The sequence below is a fragment of the Clinocottus analis genome, unplaced genomic scaffold (genome assembly GCF_023055335.1).
Source record: "Clinocottus analis isolate CAN_PGR_092001 unplaced genomic scaffold, fCliAna1.0.p SCAF_4, whole genome shotgun sequence".
NCBI lineage: Eukaryota > Metazoa > Chordata > Actinopteri > Perciformes > Cottidae > Clinocottus > Clinocottus analis.
This window is the reverse complement of record NW_027176153.1, coordinates 8,219,223-8,240,492: the sequence shown is the minus strand read 5'-3', so window position 1 is coordinate 8,240,492 and position 21,270 is coordinate 8,219,223. Positions and strand designations below refer to the sequence as shown.

Below are 21,270 nucleotides of genomic sequence, written 5' to 3'. Positions count from 1 at the left end.
GTATCCTAAAAATCTGAATGGGTTTTACGTCAAAGGGATTTAACGTCATTTAATTTTGACGGATTTTTACTCAAGTGCCGTGGACGCACTTTTCGTTGTAGTCATTAATTGAAGGGAATACAAAGAGGAATCAGCGTCTGAATCGGACTAAAACCAAAATATATGTGTTGCTATATTGTACTTCTTGGCGGCGCGTAAGGGCAGTGTGGACTCAGATACGCCTGTACCAGACCCCTTTTACGTTACATGGTTGTGTATTCAACTTGCTATAACACTGGCTAATGTGAATACAATTATACATTCCTGATATTCTCTCCTGTTTTTAAATGTTTCTATTTATTGTATTGTTGGATACTGCGGTCCAGCTGCCACCGACTACTAACAGTAGATGGCATTGTTGTACTTTACAGCAAAATGATTCATAATGCAAATGATTCATAATTAAATCATAATTTAGACAGAACCGCAGTACGAGATTGCTGGTTTGCTAAATTATCTAATCATGATTTAAAAAGAAATCTTGATTTATAACCTACAAAAATGTAAGGTTACGTCACATTTAATTGAAAACAGCAGCGTTTTGCTGGAATTAATCTCAGGAAGCGATATCACGTTGCTTTGCTTTTTGGTGTCTAGTACGAGCTGCTTGTTCATGTTCGTATTCTTCGAATTAGAAATATATGTATTGTTCCTCTTATTCTTTTTGTTGTTATTATTATTGTTGTTGTTTTTCTTATTATTAAAAGTATTGGTATTCGTATTATTGATCATATGTTATGTTCTTACGTCCTTACTTTACTCTGTAAACTAAAATACTGTGATTTGGACTTTTCGTTAACTAAAACAAATCCAGCACACATACACGTGTAATGTCTCGAGCCCTCTTGTTATTATGGTGTCTGTTCCAGCTGGATTTTAAAAACGACCACTGAGCCTCATCTGTCAAAATATTACAGAAGCATGTCTCAGTCAGACTAACGGAGAGACGAGCGAGCTTGTTACCGGAAGTTCCTCCTCTACGTCAAAATAAAAGCTTTGATCGTAGTACTTCGGAAATAAAATATAGCATCTACATTTCACGTTACATTATCATTTAATGAAATCACAAATACTAGTATCTCTTATCTTCAGCCATGATTGTGAATACTTTGAAATGGACAGTCTAATATATGTCTATTTGTTAATAATGCATCTGCAGTGTCATACGTGTGATCTGACTAAAGTAGAACATATTTTTCTATTGACTACTCCAACTGTACTTCAAAAGCTGAATATATGTGCTGAATAAACACGTAAAGTGCCATCAGCTTAATACTTTTAAAGTTGCTGCTTCATTTGGCAAGTTTTACTTTGAAAGTAACTACCGGAAAATATGTGCAATTCCCACTGTGCCCGGCTCGACTGCTGCGGGCTGAGCAGTCGAGGTTGGTCAGTGTTGTCCGATGGTCAGCATGAGAGCCCTCTCTGATCGGAGCATGCGAGCATGGGGACATTTAGAGGAAACGACAGTTTGACGGGCCTCTCAAAGAAAAGGTAAGCGCTTCTTTTTTTGCACCTCTTTATAAAAACAACAACACTTTTTTTTGTCATTTATTGCAGGTTTTTTTCTTTTCCTGAGATTTCACTTAAACGTGGTGGCGTGAAATGTGTCCATAAATCCGGATGAGAGAGAGATAGAGTTGTGGCTGTGCGACAGTCAAACAATAATAACGGGGCTATAACAACACATTTACACTTGTATAAAACATTATTTGTATAATTCTCTTAATGCTGTTTCTGAAGGAAAGTCTTTAAAAGGACTGTGAAGTATAAGTTACCATAAGAAGACTATTGGAACACTGTTAATTATCACACACCATATTAAGGTCACCATAAAGTGACCATTGACTGCCATGCACACGACTGAAAGTTCTTTTAATCTAAAAAAAAGGAGTATAACTATGTGTGTTTTATTTATTTATTTCTCAACTATTATTCCTGCACAGGGTCGTAAAGCGTATCATTGAGGATGAATGCAGGTTGAGGCAAGGTCACGCCCTGAGTTGGCTTGTTGCCTGCCTCTACAGTTGCAATTCTAAGTATATGAATAGAAATAAAATAGAGTTGAATAGAGTTTCCCTGTGATTGTCGCCACTAATTTGAAACACAGCAGATGGCTGAAGAGTGGTCAGCATGCAGGGCGGAGGGGGGCTGAAGTGACGGTAAAGATGGGTGATTTCCTGTCATCTTTTCTAATACACTAGCTTTAGTTTTTAAAAGCAGGACTCACATCTGAGTATTGTGTCACCTGAGTTGCAGTACATCTCAAATCTAAAAATAAACAACAGAGGAGTTTTTGGGTGACTGGCTCAACGCAGGGCGACAAGTACTTTGTTATTTTCTCCTGGGTTTTATATATATATATATATATATATATATATATATATATATATATATATTCTATTTTTATTTTGTATATATCTGTTATCCCTGCTCTTATTTTATTTTATTACTTATTTTGTGTGTTTAGTTTATTCCATTGATGTTGATGTCTGTAAATGTGGAATGCTACTTTGACAAAAATATTCCCCTTGGGGATTAATAAAGTACATATCTATCTATATAGATATACACACACACAGACACACACACACACACACACACACACACACACACACACACACTCATACATACACACACATATATATATATATATATATATATATATATATATATATATATATATATAAATACATATATATATGATAAACCTATTACATATATATGTATTTATACTCTTTACACGCTCTGTAATAATGTGGCGCTCACTGGTATTATAGGTATTATAATACCTTCCTCTGCCTCGCTCTTGCCTCTGCGAAATTTGCTGAGGCAGCTTTTCTTTCCAGGTTTGCTCTGTGTGTGTTTTAGTCTGGACTTGGTTCCATTTCGTTGTAGCATCTTCAGGAACAGCCTGTTAACCCCAGCCCCTCCTCTGCCTATATAGTATGGCAGAGTTGTAGTCCCCACGTCCCAGGACTCCGATCCCAGACCGGCTTCTCGCTTAACTTATGACCGAATTCCTGGACCCACACGGTCTGACCCTCGTGTCCGTTCGTGGGAAACTTTTACCCCCTACCCCGAGCCCCCGGTGGGTTCTCGACTGGAACAGCCTGCTCTTGCCAGGCAGCTAACAGTGTATTAATAAGTGTTTTGGCAGCTACTTCGGTCCCCAACCCCCACCCCTCCGCCTTTTCATAACACAAACAAGCCAACAAGTTCCCCCCTCCCCCATCCAAGTACCTGAAAAAAACCTGTGCTTATTTTAGATTTGGGGGGTGTTAAGGGTTGCAACTCCAGGGTTGCACACAAATGAATTGCAGGGGGGTTTTAGCTACGGTGTCAAAGATTTTGCACAATTGAAATGATAGGAATCATTGCACGCTTGAGTGCCTGTAAACATGATCAACTCTCTCTATTTATTTTGTGTTTATTTTTGTGGCAAATTTACAATAAAGCTGCAGAAAATCTAGACGTGGGCGCTAATAATTAGCGTAGATGCTTTGGTGATGAATGTCATGCTGACCGTATGTGAGAACTGTCAGCGTGTGCTGGCTCCCACACTGGCAGATGTGTGTGTGTGTGTGTGTGTGTGGAGAGGGAGAGGGAGGTGGGGGGGGACTGCTGCATCTTGGGCCCTCTTCTCTCTTCATGGCCCACAGGCAACAGTAGTTAGCTGTCTGGTGGGAGAGCTTTTGCTCGTGTATCACGGTCCGCTCATTGTGTCGAGGGAGCGATCCCTCTCTTCTACATGGGCCCCATGCTGCTTTTGTAGCCCCCCCCCCACCGCATGGCATCACTCCAAGTTGCAGGAGCTATATTTGGGTCCAAGCTATGGGAAAATCACCAAGTCCGTAATCACTCATACGCGTACAGCTCCGTTTCATGCTGTATATCCGGGTGCTTGTCGGTGTGGGTGGGGGGTAGGGGAAGGGGGAAGGAGGGAAGCAGCACCAGACGGGGTTAAGGGCCCATGTTCCGCTGTTGAAACAATGGACTTTGCGCTTGTTCGTCGTGGAAAGCAGATCCAGAACGGTACGAGGGACGTTACATTGAATATGGAAAATATGCAGATCAACTTATGGTCCAGATAGATACGCCTCGTTAATCCTCAACTGGGAGACTGCCTCCAAAAAGGCGAAAACAAGAGTCCAACTTGACGCAGGGCTTGGTCACTTGCGGCCCTTAACAACATGACGGTGAAATAATACATTATCTCCTTGTGGATATAATCAGTGACAAATCATCATGAATTGTAGCTCTGCTTCAGAAACAAGATTTCGGACATCATTCTGAAATAGCGAACGTTGGGTTGTCTGAGTCCATACCAAAGTCCCCTCCATGCCCCTTTGTGTACGTGTAACAATGGCCTATTTTTAACCTGTTGGGCTGTTGGAGGCAGATCCTCCTCAACCTTCATCCTTCCTCCACCTCCCCTGGCACACACACAATCGTTTACTCCCTGGAGAGTAACCCTCCGACTGTTCGACAGCAGCTTATTTATTAGAGGAAACTCGAGGAAGCCGGGAGGGTGAATTCAGCCCTGAACCCGTCAGCCCTGGACCTTTAAGTAACTCCTTCGGCAGACGAGAAGAAGCAGAGCTGCTGAATGTGTTTGAGAACAGCGAGAAAACGGAAGTGAGCGGTAACCGCTGTTATAGATGGTGTGAGAGATGAATTCCTCGTGGTGGAAAACAAGTACTGAACATACCCTGTGGTGCTATTTATCAGTCTGGATTGTTGGAGACGTCGGGTCATAGAGACGTCTGCCTCCCCTCCCAAATAATTGGGCTAGAAGGCACTCGGCTTGTGTTGCTCCAAGCACCCCAAAAAAATACATCGATATATTTCACAGAGTGTGTTGTGGGAAGTTTCATGAGCGGAGCTGTGGTTGTCAGAAAATAGATCCTCCGTGAAACTGCTAACAACCAGGTCTGTGGATTATTATCTGGTGAAACCTGGGCAGGATTTCTGGAACGAGACGTTGCTGTTGAGTTTTTTTAAATGGGCTCCACAAGTCGAGTGCCATGTAGCGCTCATTATATTGGAGAGAAGGCTCCAGACGATATCTCTAAAATAGTCAAGTCACACCAAAATAGTCGAGACTGACAAAAGGTTTCAAATAAAAATGTTACATTAAAAAACATGTGATACCTTCATGAAAGAGCATTGATTGGTAAAGATTAGCCCAGTGGTTCACAACATATTTTGGCCTGTGACCTGTACAAGGAATCAGTGTCTAGTCGGGGGCCCCTTATCATGAAGAAGAGTCGTAGTACTCACATTAAAGGGTGTTTGTGTTTTCAGACGAGTTAAATAACAGTTTCAGGACCAGAGAGGTAGAATTGTTCCATAGTACACAAAAAGGTAAAGATTCACTCCAAAGTCCACGGCACAGCTTTGTGACAGGAGTATGTTTTTGACTTCTTTGCCACCTCATTAATCATCTTACGACCCCTTCAGATTTATCTTGTGACCCTTTTTAGGGGTCTGGCCCCCGTCGTCGGGAACCACATATAGAAGAATATAAAAGCGGCACTTTGTTTTGCAGAACCAGATTGTGTACTTTTGATACTTTAAGAACATTTCGCTGATAGTATACATTGTAATTTAAAGAGCTTAGTGGATGGTAGGCATGATATACAAATCAAATGTATTAATTTTAAGAATTGATTCATCGTCAATTCAAATCGTGGACATTTGGGTTGTTTTCAATTTCGAGCTTGCTACAATGATCTTTTTTCTCTCGTTGTTGTTCACAGTAGAAGTTGTTGCTCTCAAGGCTCGCAGGTTGTTTTCATTCTCATCCTTTGGTTCTGTGTTCCTCAAAGCATCTGTTCTAGCAGCGTGTCTGTAATTTCCCAAATTAACTTCCAATTACAGCATTTTTTAGTCAAATGTGCACGTCCCCGCAGCTGATATCGAATGAGAAAAAGTATCTCGGGCAATGATGACCTCTGGGGTCGGGACTAACGTCAGCAGCATCCGCGACCCGTCTCACTGGGTGCAATGGCCAATGGAGCTAAATCTGGTGTAACAAAACAGCAATGTTTGGGTTTCCAATCATCCCGTGATCTCATGAGAGCGGGATGACTCTCACAGGGAGGTTGGAGGATGTGGAGTGACAAAAGCACACTGAGAGTCCTTATGGAGTTTTCTTCCCGTTGTAGTGGATACTAAGACATAGAAACATTAGATATTTTTAGCATCTACAAGGGGGTTTGATCGAAGATGTTTCAACAGGTTTTTGTGTCAGCACGTCGGATTTTAAAGGCACTCATTTATTCTGTGTAAAGATTTATTATCATGCCAGAAGAAATCCACTGCAGAGGAGGAGGAGTTCAAAAGCACGTATGCTTCTAAAATTACCACTACTTCCATGTTTGCCAAAGGGATTCTGAGAAACATAGGATGTAAATGATTTATTGTGTGTACAAAAAAATTATAGCAGTTCATCAGGAAGTAACTTGATGGATAAAATATGAAACAAAAGAAAGCTTTTTCTAAATGAAGGTTATTATCCTCCCACCCCTGTTTCTTTATTTTCAACCTCGGGCTTGTCAACAAATACGAAGAAATACATTTGTTTTCGCAAAAAAAAGGAGAGTTTAACGACTAAGCTCTATCATAATATCGTTAACATTGACTTTTCTTATTGTTGTGAGACATTTTATTGACTGTCGGCTCAGGAAATGTACATTTAATTTCCTCAAGGGAGGTTTCTCTTCCTTGGAATGCCTCTGGAAAAGAAAGGATCCTGAAGCTCAGGCACATTATGAATGTGCTTTTTTATCATTTGTGTCCGGTATCCTCCCTTGATTCGATCAAAACCTCATCTTACATGAAATAGATATTACAATTTTGTATTATTTTGGTCAGCAGTTCCCCCTTTTTGTCTTAAATCCTTGTGACATAGTAGTAACCTGCTACACTATAGTCACAGGAAGCGGTTTGAATGTTGGGACATCTCTGGGTAGCAATTAGAGTACTTCCTAAAAAGGAATAGGGCTGTTTCATCGTTGGGATTGTTGTGTTCTTGTTGCCCGGTGCGTAATATCTGCAGACAAAAGACGCATTCATTAGAAACATAGCTTGGTCCTGAGTCCCTTGGTTCCAGCTTTGACAGCAGATTGATGGCATTGTGGGGTCTGATGTGGATTTTGGAAAGCTGGCAGTTTTCTTTTTGAGCTGCTGTCCTCTGATGCGATGTTATGAGTGGAAGTTTCCCCAAAAACGGTGTACTTGTGGCTCAGGGTTCTTTCCGCTGCTGTTACCAGACAAGCATTCCAGTTCGGCAATGACTCGTCTAAACATTACAGTGGAGAAAGAAATTACGGCTCCTTCACAGGAATGCGGTGACATCGGGAGACGTATCCACCAACAGAGACACCGGCGATTCTGAGTGATTTACTTTTAGATCGTTTGTAAAAGAGTACTCCACCAATTTAGCTTTTTAACAATATTGTTTGACTCACGATGGAGAGTGGAAAAGTTTTCATCTCAACTATTGCCTCAATGAATCTGGGGAGCAACGAAAGGTCTGACACAACTTCTGTCATAAATGCAAGACTTATGAACGTACGTTGATTGAGCTTAATATCCTTATCGAGCTGACCAACAGGACATGAGAGGAAATGAAAGCCATAAGAGGCTGAGCAAAGTCGGGTTGGGGTGAGGTGCGGGGGGGACCACAAAGACAAACGTGAGACAGAGCGACAGAGATAAACGCTGACAGGCGACCGTGTAGGAGAGAAAAGACAGAGGGGAGAGGGACTGACTGTCCGAGAACAGCAAAGGGAGAGGACGACGAGAGATAACACGAGAGAAAACGAACAATAGAGTGGTAGGGTAGTGGTGTGTGTGTGTGTGTGTTTGTTTGACCCAAGTTTAAACTCCTCTTCTCCTCATGTCCTCCCACGGGGAGAATGTCTGAACACGAAGTAGTTTATCTAGACGGTACAAATTCCTCAGTTTATAGTGTCGGCGTGCTCGTTTTGATTTGGATTACTTAGTATTTCATCTACGTCTGATGCTCTCGATCCCTTCCGGTGCTGATCAGAGGCGATGACCCTGGACAGAGGAAGTGAGCGTTTCGCTTGTACTGTGCTGCATTCCTGTGTGTGTGTGTGTGTGTGTGTGTCTTTTCCCTTCGATGTCTGGATGGGGAACAACACATTGCTATTGGCCACTAGGTAAATATCAGAAAGACATGCATTCATTATTAATATTTTATTGACCTTTGTGATTGTCTGCACCGTCCTCATTAGTGTCACCTGTCTCTCGTTGGCCCTGTAGTCACCTGTGGTCTTGCTCACATGCTCCCACCATTACTCAGTTACTATTCATTCCCTATGAATTCCTCTTTTCTTCATCGATTTGTCTTCAGTTAGGTTTGGTGTTTTGTGCCAGGTCTGTTTGGGTCCATCCCCAATCGCCTATTTTCTGCTTGCATTCCTCTGATTCATGTGTTTTTATGTGCCAAAATGTTGAAGTAAACGATTTAAAGATCAGCCTTGAGAAGGATTCATGTGCTGGTGTGGCTTGTTGTCGCAGACAGTTCAGATGACGGACATTACAAACTGCCCTGCAGACAAAGTCGTACAGGAAGTATGAATTAAGAGCATTGTTTGCTTTGTGTGTGCAAGAGACGAACAGAAAGCAGGAGAGACAGAGGCAAAATCTGTAATGTCTACTTGTGGTAGACATTAAAAAGTTTTTTTCATGTCAAAGGGCATTCAATAATGTATCACATCTACCAGAGTAACTGCAACTTGACACTCAAACTGTTGGTGGATGAAGCTGCATCACCAAACAGTGTTAAAGAAACAGATTGCCATTTTGGTCGACATTTAGCCATTTTCTTTTTGGCAGAGTTAGATGGGGAGATGGGATACCCCTCTCATGTGTGGCCTTTAAATATGAAATTCAGCCAGCAGCCAATTAGCTTTGCACACAAAGACTGGAAATGGGAGGAAACAGCTGTTCTGGCTCAGTCCAAAGATAACAGAAACACACCAAATAGCACCTGCTAAGCTAACCTTAGACGAAGCACATCCAAAGCTACAGCACTTTGACAGAGACATGAAATACTTGTCTTGGTAAGACAGCAAAAAGCAGTACCTGATCTAACCTGTTCAAAAAGTATTGCAAATGCTTGTCTTTATATAAGAAGAGGACGTCTCCATTGGGACGTGACCCAATCGGTTGTGGATTATGGTTTGAAGCCAGTATTTTGGTCGTCGCCATATTCGTTTTTGGCCGAGATAATCTTGTTTTTTTGCGACCAGATGTACCCACAACATTTTTGGGAAACCAAAATATTGTATTAAACTTTTCATAGCATACCCTGCTTTATCGTCTATTTTACTCTTAAATGGACCATTATTTACTAAACATCATGCTGTATTAAAGTATAAATTATTGTGTATTGAAAAGAGTTCATAGTCTAGAAATTGAGACCATAAACTTATATTTACAATGTTTACTGAGGTAATTAATCCAGTCAGAAGTAGTCATTTTCACATAGATTTCAAGAGTATCAGATCTCTTTTTCAACCAAATGGATGGCTTTCAGCTGGCCATTAAAAATACAATATTAGATTTAGTTTTTAGTTTTTTAGATGTTTTCATGATCGCCTTTGTGCTCGTTTCTGTACAACCTTTGCACGTCACTCCTTATGGATATGAGCCGGGACGCAAAAAAATCACTGAGAATGTATTGAATTGTGCTTTGAATGATCACTTAGACATACATTTTTAAAACGCGAGAGCTGTCTTTTCCCTCCTCAGACACACCTCTTGCACTATGTGAGCGAGTAGACAATATAAAGAATGTATGATTACTGTTGTACTATTCAAAGCGCTGGTTCCCGAAACCCTCACACGCCTGACGCATGCTTTTTCCATCTACTCTGAGCTGTCTAAATGTTTTTGTTCATCTACTCTGAAAAAGGAGCCTTCTGTCATGAGCGTGTTACCGCTCATGACACAAACGGGTGCGTCATTTCTTGAAACGTTATGTTGCCAATATCACATTTAAATATCTGGCCACAGTTATTGCACTAAAACATTTTGTCCTGCAAGACTGACATTGTCGACCACTTAAAATATTCAAACCCATAAATCCCTTTTTTTTGGTAACAATTCTCAATATGTATATTTGTGTATCTATTTGGCTGTAATTCAGTAGATATGTTTTGGTGTTCTCTTTAAAAACTAAACTTCTGCTCTTATATCTATGAAGATTGTTGTTTGGATTGCATATTAATGCCAACAGAAACGAGGAAAGGATTCTAAAAAACAAACCAGATTTCAACAGAACAAAACAAAAAGCAGGAATTGGGACAGGACCACGGAGGTAGCCGGGCACGCAGTACGCAGTACGCAGTACGCAGTACGCAGTACGCAGTACGCAGTACGCAGTACGCAGTACGCAGTACGCAGTACGCAGTACGCAGTACGCAGTACGCAGTACGAGCCAACAAGGGGACAGGAGACAAACAGGGTTCAAATACAAGAGGGAGGTAACGAGACACAGGTGGAAACAACGAGGCTGCACAGGTGCAGGGAATACACAATCAGGAACCCGGCAGACAGACAATCACCAGGGCAGGAAGTGCAGAGGCACAGAGGACACAAGACTACAAATAAAAACAGGGAACAGAAAACTACAATCATGACATGAACATGTCATCGGCACAACGTAGACCTGATTATGTGCAGAGAGAAAGATGACCGAGGTTCACATAATTACTGCCGTGGAGACAAATTCACCTTTTCAGAGTCGTGCTCGTCCTTTGGAAACAGCCGGCCGCACGCGGCACAATTATGCATTCCAGCCTTTGCACTGCGTTCACGACGACATGAAAGGACGAAGCTGAAGTTATTATGTGCTGTCGTGCTGGCCTTGAAGTGGAGCCAGTTTCCTCCCTCGTACATAGAGAAAGCCTGACGTGTTCACAAAGAGACACTTCATGTATCATGTATTGTTTTCAGAATCCCCCTCTCTCTTCTCTTAGGACTTCTCATGCTTAGTACTCGTTTCACCCTTGTTTGGCTCATTAGAGAGAAGGGAAGGGGAAACGTGCTGCCTTATTCACCTCAAAATATAGTAATACACACACATCTGTTTTCTCTGACCTTGAATGCGGAGCATGAACTTCCTGTCTTGATAGATGAGAAAATACACACACACACACACACACACATGCACACCATGAATAAATATATGTAAGCACAAAAGATTTGAATTGAAATCACAATATTTTAGGGACTCTGAGTCCAAAAAGCTGCCATTCGATTTATGGATTTTTACACGTGTAATTAAAATACATGTGCTAGAATGAGACTCAAACTCAGCATGTTTTTACTATTTGCATCCTGAGGTTAGCAATTTGCTCAAAGTCCCGCTGTGCAGAAGTGTTGTGCCTTGTCTCATTTTGTTAATGCTGCATAATGTAGAACCCTTGAAGAACCACAGTTCAAATAAATAACAAATAACACGTCCTGGTTCTCGTTTCCCTTTCAGAAACATGTGGAAGACCCTGACACTCTCACTGATAGTGGCACTGGCGTTGGGCACAAAGGTGAGTGCGGTCATGTGTGCGTATCAGCATAATGTGTCGATGCATTTAAATGCATACACCAAGCAGGTTTTCACACAGTGTTACTTCATCTTTTAAGCCATGCATGTTCACCCATATCCAGGTATTTACCGGCCTCATGTGTTTCTCACAGCCCCTTTGCTCGGCTCCCGGTTAAACCTCAGTCTTTCTTTTCATTTTCCCATCACAACTTGAAAATGTGATTTTTTTTTTTTTTTTACCCAGGTGTCCCGGTGTGAGGCACTGGACGAGCAGCAGGAGAACTTTAGCGACATATCCAACGTACCGCGGAAGTCCGAACACCAGATCCTGGCGGCTCAGTTCGAGTGCTACCTGAAGATGATCAACGATCCGCCGCGCCCGGATGGTGAGAAGTCTGTCTCGATGTCCTTTAACAGCTGTCGTGCTGGAGGTTAAGTCTCCTCAATGGTACCACATTTTACTTCTGGCGAACGGCAGGCTGACACACTTTTAACGAAATCCCTCTCTCTGCAAATTTAATCACTTACATCAGTACAAGTAGAGTATGAGCATGAGGACAACATTTAATGAGAGGATATATTTTTTTAACTAACGGGTTTTCATTGTGCTTCGGTAGCCTTGCCATTAACCTCACGGGTTCCAGACCAAAATCAGATATCCAAATATCTCAATAACTTCTGGATGGATTGCCCTTTTCATGTTAGACAGACATTCGTGGTCCCCAGAGGACGGATCCTACTGACTTTGGTGATCCCGATTTCCCTTCTAGTGGCACAGTGATGTCCCCATCAAGATGAATTGCAATTGATTCATTTAAAACGTGTACTGACGCGTGCGCTCACACACATTTATTTAAAGTTGCATCTTTTACTAACAAACGTGTAGATTCAGGTAACTGCTGTCAATAGTTTCCAATGTGTGGACACTAGAAGAGAGAGAGAGAAAAACAGAGAGGAAGTGAGTCTGAAAGAAAGGAAGCTTGTCCTTTGTCTCTTGTGCCCCCGATTAGGAGTTCACGGTTTGAAATGTTATTTCGTGGTACCTTTCCCAGCATGCAGCGGCACAACCTGGTACCGACAGGTTTCCGTCCATTGTTGACGAGCTTTGTGCGGGCCCGCTGAGGTCAGAGGTTTATTTCAGGGCAACTAGGCCGTTCATGTTGAATAGAGAACAAATGCCTTCATGATTCCCCCGTTGACACGCGTGCCGCTGACGGCGCGGCCTCATTACACAGCTGGTGTAGTTCACGTGTTGAAGTGATAATTAACTTACTTCTGCAGTTAAATCTTTGCCCAATATCGTTCTTGAAGGTGTACTGAGACGAGCTGGAATTCAGTCTGGATGGACATGTTGCTCAAAAAGCAATTGAATCCCAAATCCCCTCGTTTAGAATAAAAGAGCAGCCTTGTTTCACAGCACTCTCCCATACAGAGCATCCTGCTCTTTGGCTCTATGGTTATTTGGTTCTGTTTGCGGCACAACCGAGACCGTGACAGGTTGCAGCGCGTGCTCAGCTGTCGGCTGCTCAGTGGAGTCGATGTAGCCTATATGCTAGTGTGTTCGAGCGTGTCGGATGTTTGGAAACGCTCGCCCTGTGAGACGGAAGGGGAGTTACTGCATATTGTATCTTTGATCTTTGTACAGTATTTGTGTATTCTTTTTTAGGACTGTTTTGTGCATATATAATAGTTTTTACCTTGACCTTGATACATTTTCTTTTGGTGTTGCCAACATGCAGTGGCTGAAACTGAATTTGTCCCTGCAGGAGTCCTCTTCCATACAAGTGGTGCCTCTCATTATTCCTTATTTGATGTATTATTTTTTTTTAAAAGGAGAAGAACTGGATGGTTAGCATGAGCTGAGTGGGGATACTGTTGCCTCTATGGCTGAACAGACAAACAGCTCCACCTACAGAAACTTCGACAAAAAAATTGCAAAGGTATTCATGGTGTTGGCATTCAGCACCAGTGATGGAGACACCGTTCAATAAACAAAGTATCTACAGCTGAGACGGTCTTCTGGAAGCATTGGGCATCTCCCTTTGAAACTCGGGCTGGGAGTCGGTCATCCTCCTCATTAACCGCCACGCGGTGTTGTATTCAAGTCCTATTTCAAATGCTGGTGCATACACACGCGTGTCTAATGTCTAGTTGGGATGTCATGTCCTCAACAGGTACTTTCTGCAACCGTACGTGGGATGGCTGGCTGTGCTGGGGGGATACAGCTCCAGGGACCGTCATGCAGATGTGCCCGGAATACTTTTTCGACTTTGACCCTGGCGGTGAGGCGTTAAGGCACGGGCACATATGCAAGCACAGCTTAAATGTGCTTGTGCTTAAATGATGTGTATTTTGACTTTTTTTTTTGACGGTTTGGTTTAATTCGTGTTTGTCTACCTACAGTGTTATGACAACTTATTCTTTTTATTTGCAAAAAAAATGTCATGAAATTGTCAGCTTTTCAATTGTTTATTTGGCTCCTCAATCAAACCGTGAACCACGATACCGTCTGCGTGAATTTTTTTCAACAGAGAAGGTGACCAAGGTGTGTAATCCTGGGGGCCAGTGGTTCCACCACCCAGAGAGCAACAGAGTCTGGAGTAACTACACCCAGTGTCAGGCCTACACCAAAGACAAGCTCGAGGTGAAACACACGGCGTGTGAGCGCAGGGCAGGTCGCCTAACGGTGTCCAGAACGGCTCAAAATGTTTCACCAAATTAGGCGACAGAAAGTACTTTCAAAACAAGATACAAAATGCTCAACTACGAAGAAAAAATCTAAAAGGGTATTCAGAATTATGATTGATCTCTCGGCAAACCTTTGAGTGCACAATTGAATTTTTAAAGAAAGAAAAGAGAGTTTATACAAACATTGATGATACTGATTCATTTTTATCTTGTCTTTTTTTATCACCTTAGAAGTTTCCCATGCACTTAAGCACAGCACAATTTGTTCCTGGACTACTTTTACAACATTGTTTGTCTTGAAACCCTATAGAGGGAACTGTGAGAGGCCGAAATGCCACATTACAGCTATGTTTTTTTGTTTTTTTCGACACGGTGTGGTAAATGTAATCTGATCACACTACAGGAAACAACACCAGGAAGGTTTATGACAGACGTTGACATCTGATAGTCAGAAGTTATTTCCCGCTTGGACAGCTGAGCACAACAACGCCGAGGGCGACCTGCACTCTTGAGTTCGCTGACTTGTGTGTTCTGAACTGGAGACTACGAGTCTTCTGGCTTCAACGTGCGAGTCATTTAGGATTTGTTCCACTTGGTAGATGCTGGAGCTCACGGCCCTGCCTGCAGGCTTTTCTTTCTTTTTCTCAGACCAGTCTTTGTAAAGATCGCCCTCCATGAATCTCTGTAATTTGCCTTCACATTGTGTTCATTCAGGAAACATTTTCTTTTCCGACTCTCCCCCAAAAGGCTCACGTTCTCTCTACAGGGGTTTTTCCTTTGGTTCAAAGAATAAAGTCATTTCTAGCCAGTGAATTTCATGTGTATATATCACGTACAAACGACTTTTCCTCCACGCAGTTCGCCATCAGTCTCTACTACCTGGCCATGGTGGGTCATGGCCTGTCCATCGTCTCCCTCATCATCTGCCTGATCATCTTCTCCTACTTCAAGTGAGTCAGGACTTCCCTCGTGTCTCGTCTGACACAATACCTCTCATAATTTTTCTTTTGCTGTTTCAATGTCCAGTTTGTGTGCGTTGGCTTACAATCCACTGCCCGTATGTTGACAGGCACGCCTTTAATGTAAATCTAACGAATGGAACTGTGCAGAAAAGGTAAGGAGCTTAAATCGTGGAGAAGAAAATGCTTTGTTACAATGCAATGCCCTTCCCTCTCTCTGTCAGGAGTCTCAGCTGCCAGAGAATCTCCCTCCACAAGAACATGTTTCTCTCCTTCATCTTGAACTCCATCGTCACGATAATGTGGCTCTCGCTCACTGTGGCCAACAACCAAGCCATAAACGCCAGCAACCCTGTGAGTCCCCGAACGTCTCTTTCACCGTTACACTCATGGATTTCGGTCCCCACACTTAATTTCACGCCGTGCTCTTAAGGCGTTGTAGTCCGAATCTTAGTGCGTCACTTACATCTGTGGGCTGGCTTCCTGTCCCGCCAGGTGAGCTGTAAGGTCCTGGCCGTGCTGGTTCAGTACACGGCCACCTCCAACTACTTCTGGATGCTATGTGAGGGCATCTACCTCCACACGCTCATCATTGTGGCCGTCTTTGTCGGGGAACAGCAGCTCTTCTGGTACTACATCGTGGGATGGGGTGAGTCACTGGAGTTCTTCCAAACTATTGTCTTTTTGGGGTTCCAGTGCTTTTTATCTCGTGAATTGTAACCATATGAAACAAGAACTACACTGTATTTACTGTACTATGTGTGTATGTATATATATATATATATATATATATATATATATATATATATATATATATATATATATATATACACACACACACCTGTAAGATTCAAACAAGGTCTCAGAGACAGCATTTAAGCGTCACACTGCATGAGGATGTGCAAGACATATTTGGAGGAGTCGCATGAAAGCAATATGTTGCATTTTGTAGGTGCTTATGGCCATAATCACGAACAAGATGCAAATACTGGGACCTCATAATACCTGACGAGCAACACTCCCACTATTCACTACTACAACAGACACTTTCAAGGTGAACAATCTTCCCAATTCAAGTGCCAAAACATGCATTTACTCGCCTGAATATAATGAGAGCATCTGAAATTCGCTTCTAGAGAAATTAGCCGTGAATTCTTCTGTAGCACTTTGAAAAAAAACCATCATATTTCCATCATAATTCAATACATGAATGTAACCTCGAAGGCTGGATGGGCCTGCGCTCAGATAAGTGGCCTTTTTATTTCAGCTCTCATGCAGGCATCCAGCTCTTATGTATTAGTAATGCATTCTTTTATGTCTCTCCCTCAGGCTCACGTCTTTTTATATCCGTGAGGTATAGCGTGTAACGAGCATGTCCTCTGTCTCACCTTTACTTTGAACTTGCTGTTGTTGGCACAGGAGCTGAAAGCTTTCTGACTTCAGCTTTCTTTTCAAGGGCCAGTGTCATTCAGTGGTAATGGAAGGGCAGAAATGGAAATATGATCAAGCGTGTTTTCTTCAGTGTATAATCACCAGAGTATACCATGTTTTCGTTAGCTTAGGGTGAAGTGTTTGTATCTACACAGGGAGCAGGTCCTCTTCATGTTGCACCGCCATGTTTCTACAGTAGCCCAGAACGTACAAACCCATTCACGTTTTTCATGTCAGCTACTGTACTTCTCCCTACACACTTGCCGTGCGGTAGAAGTTTCAGTTGGTCGCATTCTGCAACTTCACCACTCGATGCCACCAAATTGTACACACGTGACCCTTTGACTGAATATGTATAATGCAACTTGAGTTGAGTACGTTAGTTGGGATTACAAACTTAAAGAAAACAGTTCCATATTTTGGGGTAAGAATGCGTATTTCACTTCCTGCGTAAGATGAGAAAATCAAGATTACCGCATGGTCTGTGCGACCAACGTGAAGCTGCGGCCGACAGCTGGTTTGTTTCTGCCCGTTTGTTTCATTCCCACAAAAAAATGGTGTGCAAAAGAAACAATGCACAACCCCCTGGACAACCGCAAATTGTTTCATTCACACAGAGCCAGGCTGGCTTTGTCTTTATGCTAAGTTAAGCTAACCATCTCGTGGCTACGGCTTCGTGCCGAAACAGGCCGATCTTCTTTTCGAATTTCAGGCAAGAAAATGCGTCTACAAATATTTCCCAAAATGACTAACTATTTCTTGAACGATGGTCAAAAAATGTTCGCTGTTCACTAAAACAAATTCTACGAAACAAAACAATGCAATAGCTTGTGTCTTCTCGACACATGAAAGTGCTGTATTACCTTTCACATGACGTTTAAACAGTGTGGTGCAACCGCGGACTTCCCTGTAGAGATGCAGGACGTCGGTCTGATATTTCTGTTTCTCCCTCTGCCTGAAGGTTTTCCCTTTGTTCCTGCCATCACGTATGCCGTGGCTCGCGGGCTCTACTTCAACGACAAGTAAGATGTAGAGCGTTTGCTGTTCTTCTGTGTAAGTCCAGATCAAGGCCAGGAATGTTGCAGTATGCAGTAACATAACTACAAGCTAGGGTTTCTCTCTCTCTCTCCCCTACTTCTACTTCTGACCTTCCTCTGCTCCAAGTGGTATTTGCGAGATTTATTTCACTGAGTCCACCACTAATGATGAACTATTAAAGCTTTGTTTCGGCCTTCAGCCATATTTATGTCACCTTACATGTACAATCTCACTGAAATAGAGTACGACATTTCACATTTCCCCGCTGTTTTTTTTGTGTTTGTTTCAGATGCTGGATCAGCTCTGACACACACCTGCTCTATATCATTCATGGGCCCATTCAAGCTGCACTATTTGTGAGTAATTACTAATAGTATATATTTATATATTCTCGTCTTCCCTTACCGGCCGCAGGATTGCTATGGACAGATTTAATCTCGCTCCAACCTGGACGGTTGTAAGACAGTCAAATCAAATACACTTGCGGCAGTCAGTTTTGTAGTCCATAGCACCTAAACCGAAACCAGGTCTTGAGCAAGACCAGACCAGTGTGAGTCCCAAAATTCCTTTTTCTTTGTCTGTGAGGTTTATTTTTGTCTTTGTGTGGTTGAACACAACTGTTGCAGGTAAATTGACAACAAAAGCTTATTTTAGATTATAGGAGACTAACTTCCATGGACATGTGACTAAAAGGTGTTGTTATATTGCCACCCTCAGGTCAGTCAATGCCATTCTTTAGATACAAATGCAAAGGTGGTCCCTCCCATTCAAGTTCATCCCAAGTCAAAGACTTTATCTGTAAAATCAAGACATATTTCTATCTCTGTCTCATTTCATTATCAACCTATCAAGGTGAACTTTTTATTCCTCCTGAACATCGTCCGGGTTCTCATAACCAAGTTGAAAGGGACCCACTGCGCCGAGTCCACGGCCTACATGAAGGCAGTGAGAGCCACCCTCATCCTCATCCCTCTGCTGGGAGTCCAGTTCATCCTTTTCCCCTGGAGGCCGGAGGGACGCATCAGCCGGTCCATCTATGACTTCTTCATAAACATCTTCTCCCACTTCCAGGTATGGGTCATCAATAAGCTGTACGTGAAGAGAGTGCATAAAAGGCTACACCACAGAGGATGAATTAAAGTGACCTAGAACCAATTCCACATCTCTATTCCCAAGCTTCTTACATGTTCTGGAAAAACATGTTATCTTGGTTTTTAGCATGAAGGATTTGCTATTCAGTTCCATTTTAAGTGCCACTAAGCAACAACGTCAAACTAAATAGCAATTTCATCCATTTGCACCATACTGCAAAGCATGGTTTAGCCACTCTCTGCTCTTGAATTAAAGTAAAAGTGCTACTCTGCCTCTTGCATTTGGAAATATGACCTATTATTGTATTAATATCAGAAGAAAAAAAAGCTGTCCCTTATTTGGTCCCTGCTTTTCACATAAAACACAATGATTACTTTACATTTATTATTTACAGCATAATCTGTTCCCGTATGAATATTGAATCAATGTCTTATTGCTTTCCAGGGTCTCATGGTGGCGGTTATATTCTGTTTCTGCAATGCTGAGGTACATTTAAGCTATCATATTTTAATCGCAGGTATTTCAAACTGCTGGGACTGTATTTGTTGTTACTCCAGAATACATAATGTAAACTGTTGTGTTGTATACTATACAAAAAATACACCCAAGGGTGGGCAGAATAATCAGCGCCATGATAGGCTAATGAAATGCCTGTAGCTAGCTAAAAAAAAAACACATTTTAGCATGTCAATGGATGGTTCTAGCACCCTGTGTTTACCAGGGTTGCAGTTGATAACTAAAATGATAAATACACTCCATATAATATTATTTTATTTTTTAAATGACGACGGAACAGGTTAGCAAGCCACAATTAGGGACGCATTAGTATGCTACTGTTAGTTCGCTAAGGCCTTTGGGTAGGAGCGCTGGAATGAGCGCAGCACACACAACGTCTCTCTTTGGCTGCGCAGGTGTGTAGCCGTTTAAATCCGCACACACAAACATTTTGCCCCGTGACACCGACAGCCAGACACCTTTAACCACTCAACACCAAATCCTTATTATGGCTACAATACCTGCTCTTAAAGGGGCAGTCACCTGTGTCATCAGCCATCCCACTAGCCCTGAGTGAATTATGTCCAAGCCAAGTCCACTACATCTGCAAACATAATACTGCATTGCTTGACACAAGTTGCATACTGTAAAATGTCTTTTGCGTGACTAACACAAATATAGTGAGCTTAAAACTGGCTTGTACGTTGTCGACAATGTTGTCGGTATACGAAGGGTTTCCCCACTCTTTCAGCTGATGCCTCATGCGCTCATTGCTCGTTTCCTCGTTTTTGTTCATAAAATCTTAGTTCTGGGTTGTTGATGATTTGCTTTTCCGTCTGGTGTGGTTGTATCTTAATTGCGCTCTGTCTCTCAGTAAGCTCAAGCTATTTTGAACTCGACTAATCATGAGCTCTGTTGACGTCCCAGGCCCAGACAGCGCTGAAGAGGAAGTGGGCTCAGTCTGCCTGGGTTAAAACCAGCTGGGGCGAAACACCCATCACCAGCTACCACCACAACTCCTCCATTACCGAAACCAGCCGAGTGACCGTCTGCTCGGAGGAGCCTGTCTCCGGGCATTTTGTATCAAACGAAGGCAGACACTTCCTGCCCGAGGTTCAGCAGAGAGCCAACGGACAGCAGAAGACATGCAGCAACGGCGAGGCGGACCCACTCAACAAGATGGAGATCACCAACGTTTGAGGCAAACACACGCTCGCTTATGTGTGCACAGGAAAACGGAGAAGCCATGGTGAATTTTCAAATTAAAGGTTAGTAAAAGCTCCAGTTTGTGGACTCGTATGAACTGATGAGAAAATTATAGACTTATGTTATGGTGTCATCCTGTAATCTTTGTATATTAACAGCTTTTGCATACATGTGTTCTGTCACTTGTAAAAAAAAAAAAGTCCACTTCTGTATTTGGGTTATAGTTTTTTTTTCCATTTTGATATATCAAAGGCTGTTTGTGTAATCTGTTGTCTTACGAAGACTCTGAATACTTTACCCGTACACCACTTTGGCGATGAATGTCATAGCCCAGTTATGTTTTCTATATGTTCTTTTACATGCTTCTAGGATGCTTCCATGTAGGAAATGTAGTCTAATCATCACTGACCTTAAAAAAAGAAAAAAAGCCAGCATCCCCCTTTTAAGATGCCTTAACAGGGACAACCCTAACCTTGTGTGAACAGGATGAAAAACAGTAACTCCACCATGACATTTTAATTTCCCAACAACAAGTGACAGAAATAGTATTTAATTTCAGTCCGAGAAAGTGTACAATGGGTCCAGAACATTTTAGAATACTTAATCTTGTCAAGGATATTATACTCTTCTCCAACTACAGTTTAGGTTTTAGCTCAGTTAAAAAAAAAAAGATATATGTTATGTTCAGCCACTATGTACGCTTACATAAATCTTCATTGTTGCCAAAATGACAATTTT

The 21,270-nt window shown here is 42.2% G+C and overlaps 1 protein-coding gene across 1 annotated transcript in view; it reads left to right on the top strand.

Annotated features, from left to right (window-relative positions):
* Positions 1 to 1,433: 1,433 nt before the first annotated feature.
* Positions 1,434 to 21,270, top strand: part of LOC137800377 (calcitonin gene-related peptide type 1 receptor-like) — a 21,247-nt gene continuing 1,410 nt past the window's right edge. Inside the window, exons 1-13 of the mRNA XM_068597549.1 lie at positions 1,434 to 1,533; positions 11,567 to 11,624; positions 11,868 to 12,009; positions 13,798 to 13,905; positions 14,155 to 14,267; positions 15,170 to 15,261; positions 15,495 to 15,624; positions 15,766 to 15,919; positions 17,663 to 17,723; positions 18,029 to 18,095; positions 18,592 to 18,810; positions 19,276 to 19,317; positions 20,254 to 21,270. The exon at positions 20,254 to 21,270 is cut by the window's right edge and continues 1,410 nt beyond it. Coding sequence (XP_068453650.1) covers positions 1,484 to 1,533; positions 11,567 to 11,624; positions 11,868 to 12,009; positions 13,798 to 13,905; positions 14,155 to 14,267; positions 15,170 to 15,261; positions 15,495 to 15,624; positions 15,766 to 15,919; positions 17,663 to 17,723; positions 18,029 to 18,095; positions 18,592 to 18,810; positions 19,276 to 19,317; positions 20,254 to 20,526 — 1,509 coding nt within the window. The 5' untranslated portion in view covers positions 1,434 to 1,483 and the 3' untranslated portion in view covers positions 20,527 to 21,270. The remainder of the gene's footprint in view (positions 1,534 to 11,566; positions 11,625 to 11,867; positions 12,010 to 13,797; positions 13,906 to 14,154; positions 14,268 to 15,169; positions 15,262 to 15,494; positions 15,625 to 15,765; positions 15,920 to 17,662; positions 17,724 to 18,028; positions 18,096 to 18,591; positions 18,811 to 19,275; positions 19,318 to 20,253) is intronic.